At 35.6% G+C, this 19496-nt stretch overlaps 2 protein-coding genes across 7 annotated transcripts in view; one reads left to right on the forward strand and one right to left on the reverse strand.

Moving 5' to 3' along the window:
* Positions 1 to 19496, forward strand: part of LOC136038142 (DNA-binding protein SMUBP-2-like) — a 544983-nt gene that overhangs the window by 455683 nt on the left and 69804 nt on the right. Inside the window, exon 10 of the mRNA XM_065721175.1 lies at positions 4567 to 4771. Within this exon, the coding sequence (XP_065577247.1) occupies positions 4567 to 4771 (205 nt within the window). The remainder of the gene's footprint in view (positions 1 to 4566; positions 4772 to 19496) is intronic.
* The window catches only part of LOC136038143 (alkaline phosphatase-like), a 69402-nt gene continuing 57655 nt past the window's right edge, over positions 7750 to 19496 (reverse strand). For all 6 annotated transcript variants that reach the window (XM_065721179.1, XM_065721176.1, XM_065721180.1 and 3 more), the window contains 4 exons: positions 18176 to 18309; positions 14534 to 14732; positions 12497 to 12718; positions 7750 to 8078 (listed from right to left, as the gene is read on the reverse strand). In XM_065721179.1, the coding sequence (XP_065577251.1) occupies positions 7882 to 8078; positions 12497 to 12718; positions 14534 to 14732; positions 18176 to 18309 (752 nt within the window). In that variant the 3' untranslated portion in view covers positions 7750 to 7881. The remainder of the gene's footprint in view (positions 8079 to 12496; positions 12719 to 14533; positions 14733 to 18175; positions 18310 to 19496) is intronic.

Below are 19496 nucleotides of genomic sequence, written 5' to 3' on the forward strand. Positions count from 1 at the left end.
GAAAATATTTCCTCGACGCGTGTGGAACCTATCCACAAGCTAGTTCATGATTGAGAAAATATCGAAAACGTCATACCTACTCGAAATGTACCGGTTGCGAGTCCAGAGCGGAAATTGCAGAAGATGTTTGCAAATACGGAAGAATAAAGATCTAATTTTCTTCCGCTCAGATATTGTGAAAAAACTCCACAAAGAGACCAAGAAGAAGACATGCAGTGCATATTGTAGACAAGCTACAATATGTAGCGTGGGTAATTTGAGCTGTAATTCTCTGAATTATTTATTAAGTTGAAGTCGTTTTAATATCCTTAAAATGTGAGCTATCACGCTTTTCCTGTGTGTATATTAACACCATTGAGGAGAATAAGAGAAATTTTGAAGAAATTTTGAAGTGAAAAAATTATTTTTCAATGCCAGTCATAACTGAAGAAAATCTGATAATTTGTGTATAACAATTATTACTGTTAGGCGTAGCAATAACAATATAATCAGACAACGACTATGATAAATTTTGATTGATTTTCCTATAAAAACTAATTTCATTTATTTTCTATAAAGTTGTAACTTTCCCTTTATGAATTATACAGTCTTAGACTACTTGTTTTTCTCTCACAAAAATTATCAGAGCTAAGGCTATAGCGTTTACTATAGTAAAGACCTTACGGCTCCAACGTTTTGTTATTTATTTATTTTTTCCCAGAGGCACTTCATACTGAAGGTGTCGTCTTATAAACTTCAAAGGGGAGCCATTCGATTAGAAATCGAGAGTTCTAGTGCCGTTTTTCAGAGTCAAAAATGATCGGAGGGCAACTAGCAACGCCTTCCCACCCATTTTCCCCCAAATACATCCGATAAAAATTTGAGGTTACCATTTTGTTGAAAATAGTTCAAACATTATATAATAAAAACTCTGGGGTTGACACAATCCCCCAGGGCTCGGGGACAGGCGTTGTAAGGTTTGTACTGGGGGCAAATATGGTTCTTTTAGATGGAATGCTCGTATAAAATTCAGAGAGGGCTCATTTGATTAGAAATTAAAAGTTCTAGTTCACTTTTTCAGAGTCAAAAAAAATCTTAGGGCAAATAGCCCCCCCCCCCCCCCGACGCCCTTTTTTCCCAAATGCGTCAGATAAAAATTTTGAGATAGATATTTTGTTAAAAATAGTTCAAAGGTGATAAAACAAAACTCCGATGTCGACACAACCCCCCAGGGTCTGGAGGCAGTCGTTGTAAGTTATGCCCTGAGGGCATATAAGGTTCTTATGGAAGAGATGCTTGTATAAACTTCAGAGAGGGCTCATTTGATTGGAAATTGAAAGTTCTAATTCACTTTTTAAGAGTCAAAAGTGATCGAAGGGCAGCTAGTCGCCAGCTCTTTTATCCACAAACGAATCAGATAAAAATTTTCAGATAGACATTTTGTTAAAGATAATTCAAGTCAGATGACAAAAGCTCTGGTCTCGACACAACCCCGGGGCTCGGGGACAGGCGTTGTAAGTCATGTCCTGGGGGCGTATTTGGTTCTAATGGAAGGGAGGTTCGTATAAACTTCAGAGAAGGCTCATTTGATTGGAAATTGAAAGTTGTAGTTCACTTTTTAAGAGTCGAAAATGATCGGAGGACAGCTATCCCCCCCACGCTCTTTTTCCAAACGTATCATAAACATTTTTTGAGACAGCTATTTTATTAAAAATCGTTCAAGGTTCAAGTAACAAAATTTCCTGTGTCTACACAACCCCCAGGACCCGGGGACAGGCGTTGTAAGTTATGCCCTGTGGGAATGTATGGTTCTGATAGAAGGGATGCTCGTATAAACTTCAGAGAGGGCTCATATGTTTTACAAATGAAAATTCTTGTTCAGTTTTAAGAGTCAAAAGAGATATGAGGGCAAATAGCCCCCCCCCTCCTATCCACGCCCTTTTTACCCAAATGCATCAGATTCAAATTTTGAAATACTTGTTTTGTTAAAGATAGCTAAAAGTTTAGATAAGAAAAACTCTGGTGTCGACACAACCCAGAGACCGGGGTTGTCGTTGTATGTTATGCCCTGGCGACATATATGGTTCTTATGGAAGGGATAGTCGTATAAGCTTCAGAGACGGCTCATTTGATCGGTAATTGAAAGTTCTAGTTCACTTTTTAAGAGCCAAAAGAGATGCAAGGGCAACTAGCCCCAACCCCACGCCCTTTTTTCCCCCAAACCGATCCGATAAAAATTTTGAGATAGCCGTTTTTTTAAAATGGTTCAAACATCAGATAACAAGACTCACTCACTGTCAAAACATCAGATCACTGTTATCAGATAACAGTGTTCACACAACACCCCAGGGCCCGAGGACAGGCGTTGGAAATTATGTCCTAGGGGCACATATGGATCTTGTGGAAGGAATGCTCGTATAAACATAAGAGAGGGATCATTGGAATGGAAACTGGAAGTTCTAGTTCGCTTTTTAAGTCAAAAGTGATCGGAGAACAGTTAGCCTCCTCCCCCACGCCATTTTCCCCCAAATGCAACAAATAAAAATTTTGAGATAGCCATTTTGTCAAAAATAATTCAAAGGTCAGATAACGAAAAATCCGGTGTCTGCACAAATCCTCAGGGCCCGGGGGCGTTGTAAGTTATGCCCTGGGGGTAAATATGATTGTTATAGAAGCGATGCCCGGATAAACTTCAGAGAGGGCTCATTTGATTGGAAATTATAAGTTTTAGGTCACTTTTTCAGAGTCAAAAGAGATCGGTGGGTAACTAGCCCCTTCCCCTCCATGCCTTTTTTCTCCAAACCCATCCGATGAAAATTTTGAGCTGACCATTTTTTTTAAATATAGTTCGAACATCAGATATTAAGACTCCGGGGTCGACACCGAAGTCAGATTCCGAACCTGCTGCGTCATTGGGGCTTTACTGAAAACGAATTATATTACAAACATTTTATTTTGTAATGTTGAAAATAAACATTAAAATTACAGTCAAATTTTGAACTGATGAGCTTTCAGCAAATAATATCATTATACATCAAATATTCAGGTTAATTTATTAGTTCTTTCTAAGATTGCTCAAGACGAATAAAGTTTCACTGAAAACACGATTTTGGATACTGACCACTTCCTTAACTGTAAAAACCTAAAGCCTACTGCGTCATTGGCGCTTCATTGAAAACGAATTATATTACAAATATTAACTTTTCCAGTTCTTACAGCATTGAATTGAAAATAAAATTACAGTGAAATACAATCTTGAACTGATGGATCTTTCAACAATTAATATAATTATATATCAAATGTTAAATTTGATTTCGTATATACTTTCCAAGACTGTTCAAGACACATATAGTTTTCAGTAAAGCATCAATGACGCAGACTTTTTAGACTTTTACAGTGAGAGAAGGAGGCTATACCCAAACTTTTGTTTGTAGTGGTTTTTGTTCGTTTCAAGCTTGATTGCGTATTCAATTTCAGTATAACTCGTTTTAAGATTCATTTATTCATGTATATTATTATATATTGTATGTTTGTTTGCATTGAATGTTTATTTAATTTCTGTTCATTTTGGGTTTTATTTATACTTCAATAGCAAAATATTTTTTTCGTTTTAAGCTTGATTTGCATGTTCAGTTAAGCATTGCTCGCTATAAGATTTATTTCTTCATTTATATTATTACTTGTATATTTTTTTGCTATGATTGTTTATTTGTTTTCTGTTGGTTTTTAGTTTCATTTATTCTTTAATAATAATTTCTGATCGTTTTGAGTTTGAATTTTAACAGGTATTTGTATCTGCTGATATTAAGTTTAAAATGGCCTTTACTTTTCTTTGATAAGCTTCTTTTTCGGATTTTTTTTAAAATTAATCTTACAAAAGTCGTTTGGAAACAAGTAAAAATAGTTTGCAATTGTTTCTCCTCCAAATCCTCATAGCAAATTAAATTTTTTAGAACAATATTGATATCATACTTTGAATTTGCTAAGTACCTTCTCCAATCAGTTCTTCTTCCAAATCCAACTTCTTCCAATCGGTTCTTCTTCCAATTCCAAATTCTTCCAGTTGAATTAAACATTCTTATATTGCTCGACGTTTTGGGATCATGGAGCTCCTTCGTTCTAGGGGTTCATAGTTTGCAGTTTCATAAACCATACGTCTGCTTATGTGTGGAGCAATTTCTTAATTTAAATTGTTCTTGTCTTGTTGCATGTCTCTGTTGTATGTGCTTGTTTTGAAGTTTATTTAGTTTCTCTTTTCTTTCTTTTTCTGTATTCAATCGTTTTGCTGTATTCTGTATTGAATATATGACAGGATTGCTACCCAATGAAAAATGTCAATGGATTTTAGTATTTTTTTTGGTTTATTTAATGATTTTCTTCAATTATCTAGTGATTTATGTACTGATTTAGTGATTTTTTGGCAATATAAAAATCACTAGAAATAGTTATAAATTACCAGGGGTGGCAACCTTGATATATGATAGCTAATAAAAGTTCGTTCATCTATGCGTTCATTCACTTCTTAAGAGTATTTTTTATTTATATAGTTATTATTGGACTTAAATATTATTCTCAATTCTATTTTAGGGTTTAGCGCTGTCGCTTATGGAACGCGTTATTAAAAAGTTCGGTGATAAAGTCACTAGGATGTTAACCGTACAGTATCGCATGCACAATGACATAATGAAATGGTCATCCGAAGCTATGTATAAAGGCCGACTAACCGCCCATCCGTTGGTGAAAGGGCATCTATTGAAAGATCTATCTGGTGTGGATGACACCGAAGATACGAGTGAGTACATTTTTGAGCAAAAGATCTTTTAAAATTGCATGTCTTGTATCATAATGCTAGTCTTTAGCTTATCCTCTGTTCACTTTTGACTTTTAGAAAGGGCACTAGAACTTTCAGTTTCAATCGAACGAGTTCCCGCCAATGTTTTTACAACCATCCCTTTCATATGAAGTGACTCTGGAAAAAAACAACAAAAAATAACAAATTGAAGAGTTTTAGGCCTTTACTATGGACAACACTAGAGCGTTGTTTCTGATTTTGTTCGTTCCAGGTTTCACTTGTTTATCAATAGTGATTCGTGTGATTTTTCAGTTTGAATTCTTATTTTTATTTATTTATTTATTTGACTTAATGTAGCTCTGTTCTTTTCTTTGAAAGATTTATTTTGTGGGAAAAGTATCTCATACTGATAGTCTTTTGAGAAATTGAAATTAACTGTGGATCGCTTACGAAAATTAGAGGAATTGTTTTTGAGATAGTGAAAGCGTCTCCTAGAACAAAAGCATTGGCAACAAGGCCGTATTTTTGTTACGTTTTTACGAGTCGGACAAAGATTTTGGGTTGGGGAGCTCAAACCCCCTCCCCCTCCCCTTTAACTCCTGGATACGGCTTTGATTGGCAACCCTGCTAATAAAGTTCGGGTATGGCTGTCGATCTAAGATAACGTATCTAGACCCTTTTAGGGTTACTTCTACTATTGCTGTCTAGAGATTTTTCCTGTTTAGAGATGGAAAATTTATTGGAATAATTGTGTTGTTGGTCCCTTATCGTTCGCCCAACGGACCTCCCTAGAAAAATTTCAAGCATACTTATCTAAGAGTGCACTTTTTTGGAACATGAGAAATATAACGTTCGGTAAAAACAAAGAAAAATATTAGAAAAACAAGGGTCATCTTCAAGTGAAAAAACTGAAAAAAACAAAGCAAATATTTCGGCGAAGACTTCTGCTAAGCCGTTCTCAGTGCTAAAAAGAAGAGGAGAGGAAAAATGGCATATATAAAAGAAAAAAATAGCTTTTTGAAGTAATTCCTCTTCTTCCCTCTTTTTGAACGCTGTGGACGGCATAGCGGAAGCCTTTGCCGAAATATATGCTTTCTTTTTTCTTTTTTTTTTACTGAAAATCACCATCGATTGTTTTTTTCATTTTTTTATTCTTCGTTTTCTTAGGTTTTTTTCAAAACTTATTTATACCCAGTAAAGTCTCAGAACATATTTACGAGTCCTTAAGGAGGGGTGGGGGTATGTGTCTGTAAACTATCGTAGAATGCTTTAAATATTTGACTGTTGCATTTGATTCTCTCTTAGGCTTTTGCTGTTTTGCTGCCAGTAATCAAGGTAAAGCCTTTTTATCTTCTACAGGGTTTGCCTTCTAAATCCATACGACCGTTTCTCGTCACTCCGAAACGGAGACATTACAGTGTGAGTTATTTCTTTGCTGCTTACCACGCCCTCCCTGGAACACAAATCATCAAATGTAATTTGACATTCTACCTTAAACGACAGTTATTTATTCGGCGGTGAACTGTTCAGTTTTCGTTTCCCTTAAGCAGATAACCGTGAATTCGGTTTACCAACATCCTTGCCAAAGCTTATAACCAGACCATGTTTAGTTTCTTAAGTCAGAACACTGTGTACCGTTACGACATCCAGGATAGATTCTATTTAGAAGCTCTTAAGTTTGCAAGGCCTTGCAAAACTAGCCATTTGAAGAAAGACAAAACTATATGTCTGCATCATCAGTTCCTTACGTGTTTCAAAAGATTACTATTGTAACGTCATTGAACGTAACTACTACTACTGCTACTAACAACTAATCGCAGCAACAAACTGCCTGCGGCCAACACAGCTACACACACTCCTCCTCCATTCCAATCTATTCAGAGCCTCCCTCTTTACACCCTCCCAGGAGGATGCCGTTTCCCTTAAATCTTTCTTTGAACGTACTTAGGGGGAAACTAACCTCTCTCACGATATTCTGGACAAGATCCGTTCTCTATAGGTCGGTGCACAGCCCTCTAATTGCTGAATACTGCTTTACTTTGAGCTTCAAGTCCAACCCCTGTCAAAATCTCAGGCTTTTATCTTTGTTGATTTGTGTATAGTTCATATTTTTCAGAAAAATTCCCCTGTTCCTGGCAAATCCCCCAAGTAAATTTGTTTGCATATTTGTGCTGGTAAACCAACTTCTTTTAGAACTTGAGAAGTTATACAAACAAAGGAAAATATTCAAGACAAAGTTTTCATATGGGATCATAGTGTTTTTAAACTGAAAACTTAGAAGTTTTCAGTTAAATTGAGGTTGATAGGGAGATTTATACTGGTTTAATTTCAAGGTCTTTTTCATCGATAACAATATTTTCATCTCTTGACACTTGTTAACTTACAACCCTGTTTATTTATAAATAAATAATTTCTTAGGCAACACTGCCTTTGTATTTATAATTGAAATAAAATGAAAACATATTAGCGAGTAGAACTTGAAAATTTTACAATCTATTATGCTTTATTTCATTTTAATTTACTTATAAGTCAATAATCCTACATTCTAATAGGGAGAAAGTCTCTGCTTTATGTATCTTATTGATAGGCACGTACGGAACAGTATTTTCTCTCGTGGGGGCGTAATAATAAAGAAAAAAACCATATTTTATTTGATAACTTTAACAACAATTGCCCAAACATTTGGGAAATTTTATGTTTAGGGGATTCAGGTTCCCCCCAGCGTATGTCCCTGCTTCATGACTATAAGATTGGATTTTTACGTATGCATTAATTTTTGCATTCTTGGATATTTTATATTTCTAACATGCTACTTAAAAGGTTTACTAAAAAAAGAAAAAAAAACGACACTCGATTCTCCTTTATCTTTCCACTATCTCATATATTTAAGCACCAACATTACAATTCAGTTTTAAGAAAAAAAGATCTCCCTGCCCCCCCCCCATACACACGAAAATAATGCTAACAAAATAAGCCTCTTTGGGTAATACGCTACAATTTATTTTGAGAAGTAAATACCAAAAATACAACCTATACTATATACTTCTTTAATGGATTTTATTTTCTTTTTCCATCAGCCATAGGGCTTATACGCAGTGTACTTGGCAGTGTTATGTAGTTAGGGACTCTTTGCTATAAGGATCCATTATGGCATCATAACTGAGGATATCTGTGATATAACTCTGTTCATAGGTGTTGTCCATGGCTAGAGTCTGTTTGCTGTAAGGACCCATTTCTGCGGCATAGCCCATAACATGTGCAATGTAACTTTGTTCGTGGACGCCGTGAAGCATGTGTGCCATTGGACCTGGAATGAAATATATGGATTGGTACATGTTATGGGTGGTATATGGAAGGGTTTGTTTGAAGGCTCGCTCAATCGCGATTTGATAAGAAAAAAAAGCCCAGACATTAATTTCGACATAAGTTGGATGTATTTTATAGTTTATGTGAAGAATGTTGATCAAAGCCTCGCTGAATTCAAAATTCACAAAAAAGTAACAAAGTAGCAAGGCGTGTGATAAAAATAAGCCCCAACAGTAATTTTGACCAGATTTGATATATTTTATTGTTGTATTTGGAAGCGGTTGTTTAAAGCTCACTAAACTACTAATTGATACGACACCAGGCGTGTTGTAAAGGAGAACGAGAAAAATAAACCCAGACAGTTATTTGAATGTATTTTATATATTTTATGATTGTACGAGGAAGAGTTTGGTTAAAGGCTCCCTGAATTTGGTATAGCAAACGTTTATACCGTACTAGCTGTTGGGGTGGCGCTTCGCGCCACCCCAACACCTAGTTGGTGGGGCGCTTCGCGCCCCCCCAAGCCCCCCCGCGCGCGTAAGTCGTTACGCGCCATATTAGTTATGCGCCATTGTAGTGTCCCTGTGTCCCACCTGTGAATATAGATAGATTTATATATGTGTTTCAAACTACGTAAAAATTGCGAATAAACAACATTCTTGGCTTTCCCATTGTCTGTGCATATACAAAGCCGTATGTACTAATAATGACGTCATATGCAAACGCTCTTTTTACAAACAAACAAACATGCATCCACACAACTCGTTTTTATATAGATAGATAGATAGATAGATACAATACAAATTAACTGCGTAAAACTTGCGAATATACAACATTCTTCGCTGTCCAATTGTCGCTGCATATAAATACATTGTCAGGTTTACCAACCCTCGAACATGCAACGTACAATTGTCCATGGGAAAAACAATCAGTATTAAGATCTATACCACATTTTTCTAATGATTGACCTTGAGCTTTGTTAATGGTGATTGCAAATACTAATTGAATTGGGAATTGCAATCTTTTAAATTGAAAAAGCAGATCCGTTGGAATCATGGGAATGCGAGGAATAAGAAGAGCCTCACCCTCAAAAGGCCCTGTCAAGATTGTGGCCTCTATTAGGTTTTCCATTGTTTTATTTTTACGGCAAGTCGCGTGCCATTGCAAAGCTTTGGTGGGTTGATATTTCTTAAAAGTATTATTGGTACGCCTATTTTTAGTTGTAGCACATGTGGTGGAAACCCTGAAGGATCTATGGAATTTAAAAATTCAGATGGATAATTAACCGCTTCATTTGGTTCCAAAACTGTGTCGACTGACTTGTAAAGGACTGCCTGGTCTCGAATCTTGGTCAAAACAATATTGTTGATTTCGTGGACGTCTATATTTTTGGGTGCGAGAATCGCTCTTTCACTTAGCCATTTATTATTTTTATAATTTTTTAGAATATTCGGAAATACTTTTTCAATCAATTCATTTTTGGACGTCACTAAATTACAGAAATCAGCAGGTAGTTGTATACGTCCTGAAATTGAGTCTACTTGGAGCTTTCCGTTTCCAATTGTCAGCAATTGATCTGAAAATGTTTGACCAGAGTCATCGTTTTGCAATCGGACACGCATATTTGTAGTTAATTTTAATATTTTTACGTGTGCCCATAAATTAGAATTTTTCAGGCAAGCATTCATTCGTCTTCAATGGCTCTGGTGGTGCAGCCAATAGAGGAAGTTTAACTTTTCCTGAGGCGCAACACATTCCCATTGTTTCACCATTGAATTTCAAGGCCTTGCAATAGGGACAAATTTTAGACATTGTCCCGATTTGAACACACCTACTCAAGCTATAATCATCGACTGGGTTGTACCTGAATGCCAGGCGATAACTTTCAGGTTGCTCTGATTCCTCGGCACGCTTTCTTTTCTTACTTTCTCTATCAGCAGCAAGCCTGATTTCTTGCTGTTCTTGTGATTCCTCGGCACGCTTTCTTTTCTTACTTTCTCTATCAGCAGCAAGCCTGATTTCTTGCTGTTCTTGTAATTCCTCGGCACGCCTTCTTTTTTCACTTTCTCTTTTAGCAGCAAGTCTGCTTCCGCGTTGCTCTGGTAGTTCCTCGGCACGCTTTCTGTTCTTTTTTTCTCTATCAGCCTCAAGCCTGTTTCCTTGCTGTTCTTTTGATTCCTCGGCACGCTTTCTGTTCTTTCTTTCTCTATCAGCCTCAAGCCTGTTTCCTTGCTGTTCTTTTGATTCCTCGGCACGTTTTCTGTTCTTTCTTTCTCTATCAGCCTCAAGCCTGTTTCCTTGCTGTTCTTTTGATTCCTCGGCACGCTTTCTTTTCTGACTTTCTCTATCAGCAGCAAGTTTTTTGGCATAGACTCTTTGAGCATCTTCATCGGCTTTTGCCATGGTAAGTTCATCAGTCATTGTAAAATTAAACATTAATAGATTTCTACGTGAACATATGTCTTAAATATCTTGAATGACGTCACCGTCAAAGCAAAAATGACGACAACTAATTTCATGACGTCAGTCAACACAGAAACATGACGTCACCTGATCCACAGACAGACAACTTATTTTTATATATATAGATATACCGTTTGGTATATAGGTGTATAGCTCAAGCCTGCAATAACGATAAGCCCAGTCAGTAATTTCGACTTGATTTGATGTATTTGATGGTTATTTCTGGAAATGGTTTTTCGTAAGGTCACTAAAATACGATATGTCACAACGCTAGACGCGTGAGATAAATAAGCACAGACAGTAAAATCAAACCCAAAGAGTATATAAAGGCTCAGAGGCTCATGACTCCGATAGTAAAAGGAAATTCAGGCAGTAATTTCGTGTGTGAAGATACACATACCCTATCATTTGGGATATAACTTTCTTAGTCGATGCTATGAAGCATATGTACCATTGAACCTGGAAAGAATCTTAAGTGATAGCTACCTTTATGGTTAAGTTAGTGTGCTCGCTTTAAGGCCTAATGAAGTGCGACGTGGTACCTCCCTAGGCATGGACGCTATGAAGCACATGTGTTGTTTGACCTGGATTGAAACTGAATTTAATGGTTGCATTTTATAGTTGCTTCTGATTCTCTAAAACCCTGAATTGATTGTAAAAAATATTATTCCACAAACCTTAAGGCAGACCTGTTAAGATGCCAGACTCTTGGCGATGAACAATTCCCAGGGCATATAGCTTTGTCCTAAGGTCTCAATATACACTAAAACTGCTTGACACTTAATTTTACGTCAATGAAGCTATCCTGGTAAGAACATTTATTAATGTGAGGGTATGAAATACTGAGAAATTTAAGAGATAATTTATTTTAGAGTGGGCAATATAATGAAAAGTACATGGTAAGTGGGATTGGGAACAAAGCTTATCAGTCGGCTGGGAAAGTTTCTCAGGGTAAGTATGTTATACTTTTCAAATTGTTGGTCACCAAGACCGTATCTAGGGGAGGGGGTGGGTGAGGTGCTTGGTTTGAACTCCCCCCTCCCACTTGAAATTTTTTTCGGACCCGTAAAAAGTAATAAAATGCATATAAATAAATTTAGTAGGCTATGCATTTTTAAAGCTCTTTGTACCCCCCAGAACAAAAATCGAGGATACGCCCTCGTTGGTTACTACAGGCTAGTTTGATTTTCATAAGGGATATATATATATATATATATATATATATATATATATATATATATATATATATATATATATATATGTTTTTTTACTAGTTCATTTATTACCATGGCTCGGTGGCCTTTTTCAACGAATGTTATGTAATTTTCGAGCTTCAGCAATTGTTTTAGTGGGGAGGGAGGGGGACCTTTCTAAAATTCATCCTCCCCTTACCGGGTGCGATGATTCACGGAAATATGAAGGGCGGCAATTTTGTACTTTTTTTTCAATGGAAGTGCCAAAAAGGGGAGGGGAAATGAAGAGGAGGGCTAGAAGGCAATTGCCTCATCTCCCACTTGGCCCCATTGCTTAGTTTACTTACTACTGTAAATAAATGCTGGTGGAAAATTGGCGATTTTCGGGTATATCTTACTACATTTATGAGGGCTTGGGGTTGATTGAATGCCATACAATGACTTTCTGTGGGTTGACTGGAGTTTAGATGTCTTGACTCTCTGAATTAGGCAACAGGCATGTTTCATAAACGAGGGTCCTGACTGTTAAAAATGACGAAATTGACCTTGGATAAATTCATCAGAGTACCTAAGGACATATTTCATATCTAGAAATATTAATAAATCTATAGAAATATTGAGGAAGTTAATACAATATAACAAGTTAGTTCCAGCGAGTCGCCCAATGCACATTGACCCCTTGGCTAGCCATCTGTTTGTAAATTAAATCTATTTTTCTTTTTTCTTTGTAAACATTTTATGATGATAAAGTTTATAAGCTTACCGATTGCATAAACTGGGACGTCTTCTCCAGCATGAGAAGAATCAGCCTGATAAACTGAGCTCCTTTGAAGATACTCCTTATTGGTTGTATCAAAGCCTGTCAGATTCATGAAAGGTCTTGAAGGATCTTCTGGTGATTTGTGCATATGACTGGGAAGTCCTGGACCAGTGCTGTACAAGAGGGTAGTGTAGGGTAAGCCATACTTGTCCGTGTCTCCTAATCCTGGAAGTGAAATGGTTTATTTGATACTCCTGGAAATGAGGTAGTACCCCGTCGCCTATATAAACTTTTTTTTATTTATTCCAAATTAATTCCCATATTCATTCCAAAAGTCACTATCTCTCAAATGACAATATGGCCCCAACTCCTCTTGTACAATAGCACTATCTATATAATATAGATGGTGCCACATATCATCTGTGTTTAGTCACAATTGTCGAATTCATAATTGCACTTCTCGAAAATATCAAAATTACGCAAAACCTCAGCGCCAATTACGTATGCCGTTTGTAATTTCTAGAATTAAAAATTGTTCAATTTTTAAGCATGAAATTTGTGATTAACCAATCAGAGTCAAGAGTAAGAATATAATTGCTGAGACTAGAAAAGATAGAAGCTTGAACAAGAGTTTTTCTATTTCTAGTTTGAATCTGGTAAAAGATAATAAAACATAGTATTGGTAGATAACAGTTGGAAACAAATTAGTGTCGATACAAGCTTTTCGTACTAATTTCTTGCCATTTTAATTTTTCGCTTCTAAAATAAAAAAAGTGTCGTCCAAATAAAAAAAAAAAAAAAAACAAAAAAACTTGTCATTCATGAAGCCCATGTCTTTCAAAAGGTATAACATGGGCATTATTCTTAAAATCTAGCGTGCAAAAATGAGCATTGTTGTCAATAAGTCTTAAAACCTCATTTGCGTTTAAATTCGGTGCAATTTTCAACAGCAGATGTTACTATTCGAAATCTAATTTACAATTAAACACAAAAGGATTCTTTTGAGATTCTAGGTCAAGTAATGACTGTGCGACTCTAACCCTAGTTCATGTAAGCTCCTTTTTTTGCGTTTTATGCTGATATAGGGTTTACTTCGTAAGTGCATCAGTAAGCATAGCCAAACCCAAGGCCGTATCAAGGGAGGCTGAACCCCTCCCCCCTCTTCCCCCTCAAAAATGTTTCGTAAAAGCGTAACAAAAATGAATATAAACAGATTTTTTATGCGTTTTTGAAGTTTTTTTGCAACTCCTCCCCCAGAAAAAATGCTTTTTAACCCCCCCCCACATACACTAAAAATCTGGAATATGGCCCTAGCCGAATCACTTAGAGTTTTGGGATCTCGTGGAGGAGGCAAAAGAGTCTCTTCTACTATAAACTATGTGCTTTATTATGTCAAGTCTACGTACAGTAGTTTGACATAGATGAGGGTAAACGTGAACAAGACTAGGACTTGACTAAGCCACGGCAAGAGGAGAATTAAAGACACATAATGAAAACCCACCTATAAATCTTTTCCAATGGTCTCTAGAAAATATCGTTCCCATGCTCTACAGTAAGACTAGACCGTTTAGAAATTCCTACATAAGAATCACATAAACTTCCTGTTCAATGCAGTACCATACACCCCAATGGGACAACTACTTTACTTAGAAACCCCATGAATTATTCAGATTTGTCAAGAATTTATTTACCAAATTTTCTGAAACTACAGAAGTAATTTCTGTTTCCAGCTACAAAGAAGGCAATAAATTCAAAGTTTATATTCATTTCAATGATTTTGCTGGGTTTTTTTTTGTATGTTTTTTTTTTATTTTTACTAAACACATTGAATAAGCGGAGTGACAATAGTGATCATCATTTTCTGTTTTTTTTTCCTTTTTTTACTCTCAGATATGACTTTTTTTTTTATTTGTAGTGAAAATTCGGCTTCTTATAGAAAAACTTTAGGAAACAAATAAATGTTGACTTCTAGTTTGTTTGGAGTTATAAATCTTTGATTGAAAAAGAAGAACTTGCATATAGGCTTAAAAATAATCTTACCGAGAATGTTGTTGCCTCTACCAGGGTATCCATTTACAGTGAATCCGTGTGAATGATCAGCTGTTACAATAATTAGAGTATTTTCCAAGTCGACCATTTTTGTTACAGCTTCTATTGTTTTTGATAGTGCAACAGTTTCTTCCAAAGCCTTTGCTCCGAGATTAAGATGATGAGCATGATCTATGCGTCCTCCTTCAACCTGTGCATATATAACCGATGAAACAGCTGATACTATAATGCCTTACTGTTGATAAAAGATGCGTTTCAAGAAACCTTGATTTTGGTAAACTAAAATTTTGGTGCAACTCACTTCCGCACGTACACGTTTGACAGGCCCAGATTTTGTAAGTAGTTTTAGCAGGGCACAAATCCCTGCGCTGATAATGGCGTCTCGGAATGCGCTGATTGATGTCAAGGCTCTTGTGAGCCTTGGTGATACAGGCTCCCATGCAAAGAGCGCACTTATGGATTTATGGGTCAACATAAGCCCGACTCAAGCAATTGACTCCAGAGGTGTACAATTAATAAGTTTTGGAGGCTAAGCTAAGATTTTCAGCACCCAGGGACAATATCACCTTTTAGCATTTTTAGATTTTGGTTTTAGGGTTTCCGTTGCTATTGGGCTAAGTTGCTTCTTATTTACAGTTTGCTGCTACGAATTATTTGATTAACTCTTCTTATTCTTCCTCTAATTATATGTTATCTACAAAACCCTATCAAGGGGGATGGAGTTAGGGGGTTTGAGCCTCCCCACCCCCTGAAATGTTTGTCCGAGTCGTAAAAAAAAGTTATAAAAATGAATGTAAACAAATTTTGATGCGTGTTTTAAAGTTTTTTGTAAACCCCCAAAAAAAATCATTTTAGAAGCCCCCTCCCCCTAAAAAATCCTGGATACGACCCTGGTCATCTATTGCTTAAATACATATCCCTTCAAACTATATACAACTGCAGGCACACAAACAGTCACTTATCTGGTAATCTAAAAAACATTAATTTTCTTTTAACTATTTTTCAGGGAATTTTTTTCTAGTACTTTTTTGACCAATTGAAAGTTCGGCAACCGAGATTCCATTGTATATAAATTAATACTAATTAGCCAAGATTGCTCAGAATGATTAATATATTGATACTATTTATGGCTTATATACTGTTCTGGATACTTCGTTTTGAATCAAATGACGTGGGGTTTAATGTCAATTATTATCATTATAAAAACATATGTAGTTATGCAGTTTTTGGTATTAGTTTGTGCCAAATTAAAAAAAAAAAGCAAAAAAATCAACTAAAATTCATGTGGCAATAAACAGTTCATGAAAGTAAAGTATTTCTTTGAAGGTGTAGTGGTGTTTGAGAATCAACATACTGTAAATGTTTGAGTTTTTACGGACGAAAGTGTTGCCATATTTAACTTCTCAGTTTTGGCTGTTTATTTTGACGTTTCAATGTGGCAGCATCTTAGTTTTGGCTGTTTATTTTGACGTTTCAATGTGGCAGCACTGTAAAAATATAGGAGTGCCTTGAAAACCTCATAATTTTGAAACAAACAAAGCAAATGTAGAAAATCAGTTTTCAGGTATGGATAGACCTTAAATGGTTCCAGGGGGAAGTGGGAAAATGTTTTCATTTTGGTGTTCTTGGTACTTTAACAGTACAAATTAATTTACGAAAAATTTTACCTTTTTTCTCTCTCCCTCGTTACGGAGCATGATTTTTTATTTTTTTTTTTTTTTTTTTTTTTGTAGAATTTAAGCTTATATATTTATATTTTTGGTGCTGCTAAACATTTTGTTGCTGTCTAAATTAACTGAACTAATACCCCCCCCCCAATGCTGTTATGCCACTTATTTGGGTGGAATTGTTAAACATTTGCATGGACCAGATTGAATTTTAGATCGACAATTTTGTCTCTTTTATCAGTTTGGACATGACAACCTTGTTTTTTAATCAACAAACAATTCAATATTCCATGTTAAATTTTCCTAGTGTCAACCTTCATAGACGTACGTAAGGGGGGGGGGGGATCTCGAGGCCTGTATTTTCCTGAAATCCTAACTTCCCGAAATTTTTGCCGATTTTATTCAAATTATCAACTGATTTTTTTTTTATTACCCCCCATGAGAAATTCCAGCGCACGTACGTGGCCTTTGTTATTACTCCCTAATAAATTATAGTTAAAAGATAACAGTTGGTAAATATACTTCTCCCGGGCACAGTATCAGCCTAGGGGGTCTTGTTTCTTTTTCTTTTTTTTATGTATAAGTTTTATACATAAGTTCCTAGTTTCTTTTGAAACTTGCTCAAAATAAGATTAATATATTTTTCCTCTTAAATATGACGAAAATTGCAATTTCAAATCTCTTTAAAAACGTTATCTTGATATAATAATAACAATAATAACCTGTTGTTAGTGGGACTTTTATGATTGGTTAAAATATAGAATTTCAAGATGTGTTGGGGTTTCACCCCTGTTTCTTTTCTTTTTGAGATAAATGACCTGTTTACGTTTCCGTAATTACATTTTCTTGGATTTGTCTATAGTATAATTTTCAATGATAATTTGAAGTCTCGTTTCTAAGCTATAATGGTTTTGCAATAAGTAACTTTTCAAGCTAAATTCTATTTTTGTCTTCCTGATCTGGGTCTTTGAAAGATAATATTATTCAAAAGAAGCCAGGGATTTGAACTTTAATTTAGCGGATTGGACAGGGCCAATCTAAGGTCCACCTCCACAGAAGGTTCTTTTGGTTCTTAAAATATTATGTTTTTTAGTCTACATTGAGACCCTGATTAGGGGGTCTGTCTTCAGACTTTATAGATGTGCCTTAAGTGATCTTTTGAAGAATTCATGTGAGTTATTTTCCACAACCGTGTACTTTATTTTTCCAGGAACCAAGGCAGGGTAAGAAAAGAGCTCACGAGAAATAACGTCATTAGTATATCGACGGGTGGGGGGCCCGTTTACCCTCCAAAGAGATAGCTATAGATATTAGTGGTAACCTAGGTTGTAGCACCCGTGGCCGAGAGTAGCTGTTTGACCGTTCGACTACGTCACCATACTCTGGAAAACCGTAATAGGGTATTAACATACCCTATATTTACATTACGGTTATGGGGACCGCGAGGCTTTCCACTCCAATGAGTGGGGCCAGCGCCTTTCCACGCCAACAAGGTGTTTGTCACAGGGAGGATTTGTCAGTAGAACACAACTTTCATCATCGTATATGAGCCCTGTGTTGAGAATTCAGTGAATTTTCGCTTTCTAATCATTTACCAGTAAATGTTTGCTTTACAAAAAGGGGGAAAATTTCTAAAGTTAGTTTCAGTTTTTCAAATATCAATTCGGACTGCAATGGAACTAAATCTGTTCGATAATCTTTTCCTGTTTTAATAAATACAAATTAAACAATGTTTCTTCAAATAATTAATATATTAGTTACATATCGTGTTCAAGAAATTTCCCCCCACGCACAATTGGTACCCGTGCTGCTACCGTGAGGCTAAACTAAATAACGATGATGACGAAATAACTTTTAAGAGAATAAAATACCAATTTTTAACTTACCTTCCAATTATTTCTAGGAGGAATTATTTCTCAATGTTATTAGTCCCTAATTTAGCTAAAAATTTGTATAAGGTACTTACTGCAAGGAAATATCCCTTTTTGTTGTTTTTCTGCAAAAATTTGACAGCTGTTGTAGTCATCTCCAAAAGGGTTGGAGCTGTCGTTTCGCTATTCCGATCCAGCTCAAATGGTATGTGATTTGAATGAAAAAGACCTAAATTAAATTGTTGATGTTTTTTAGTATCATAAAAATGACTAGGACTTGTCATTACTGGGCATTTATTTTATATTGCGTAACATAATAACAACTATCCAGCATTCCTGTTTATTTTAAGGGCCAAGGACATTAAAATAGAAAAAAATTCTCGTGAATTCATCTTAGGTTTGTTTCTATCTTAAAAGCGCGACTTTCCGAGATTTTTTGACTGTTTCAAAATGAAGAGGTTTTTAGGTAAGTACCCCATTTCCTTAGGTACTGCCGTGTTGAACGGTAAAAGAAATAAAGAAAAGTAATTTGCTCAATTTTAAAACGCTATTCAGTCGTAAAAATTTAAATTTTAACTGTCTGTTTATTCTCAGACTACTACATTTTCTTAAGGTGTTTGGTGCCACATGTTTTTTTGGTTGTTTTCAAATAAATGAACAAAACTAATTTGTCGAATTTTACAGCGCTGTTCAGCCATAAAAATTTAAATTTTAACAATCCCTTGACTTTGAAAAATTACTACACCTTTTTAAGATGTTTGGTGCCATATGTTTTTTAGTTTGTTTTAAAATAAAAAAGAAAACTAATCTTTACGACACCGTTCAGTCGTAAAAATTTAAATTTTAACAATCTATTAATGTTTGTTATTTTAACATCTTAAAATGTTTGGTGCCATATATTTTTTTGCTTGTATTTCAGCTGCGTTTCTTTTTTAAATTTTCCGCCCAATACCATTTAAAACTACCTGCTTGCATTATGTGCGTCTTTTTCATTAAAAATTAAATTTATGGCTTTCTTTTAGGATGTATGTTTTGTTTATTTTCTGTCTAATCAATTAAAACAATTAAATTTCATTTTTCACAGTCCTTGGTGCTTAAAAGTATGGGATATACGCTTTTTTTTCGGTACATCGTTTCACTAATTTTAAGGGAAAGAATATGCTAGAAATATACAGTATAACTATTATTGCCTTCTTTTTTTGAGTTTAAAAATCCAGAACTACTGAGCATTTCAAAGTTTTTCAGCAATCTTTAACGAGGATAAAATAATAAAAGGAAAAAGGGGCAGATAATTAAGAAAATTTAAAATGCTAGATGTTTCCAGAAAAGCTTCTAAGAAAGATATTTCTAAGAAAAGCTAGTTTTTTCCAGGGACATTTACCAAGGGGCTGTTTTGGGTACCCACCTGACTGACCG

This window comes from Artemia franciscana, chromosome 17 (assembly GCF_032884065.1).
Source record: "Artemia franciscana chromosome 17, ASM3288406v1, whole genome shotgun sequence".
Lineage (NCBI taxonomy): Eukaryota > Metazoa > Arthropoda > Branchiopoda > Anostraca > Artemiidae > Artemia > Artemia franciscana.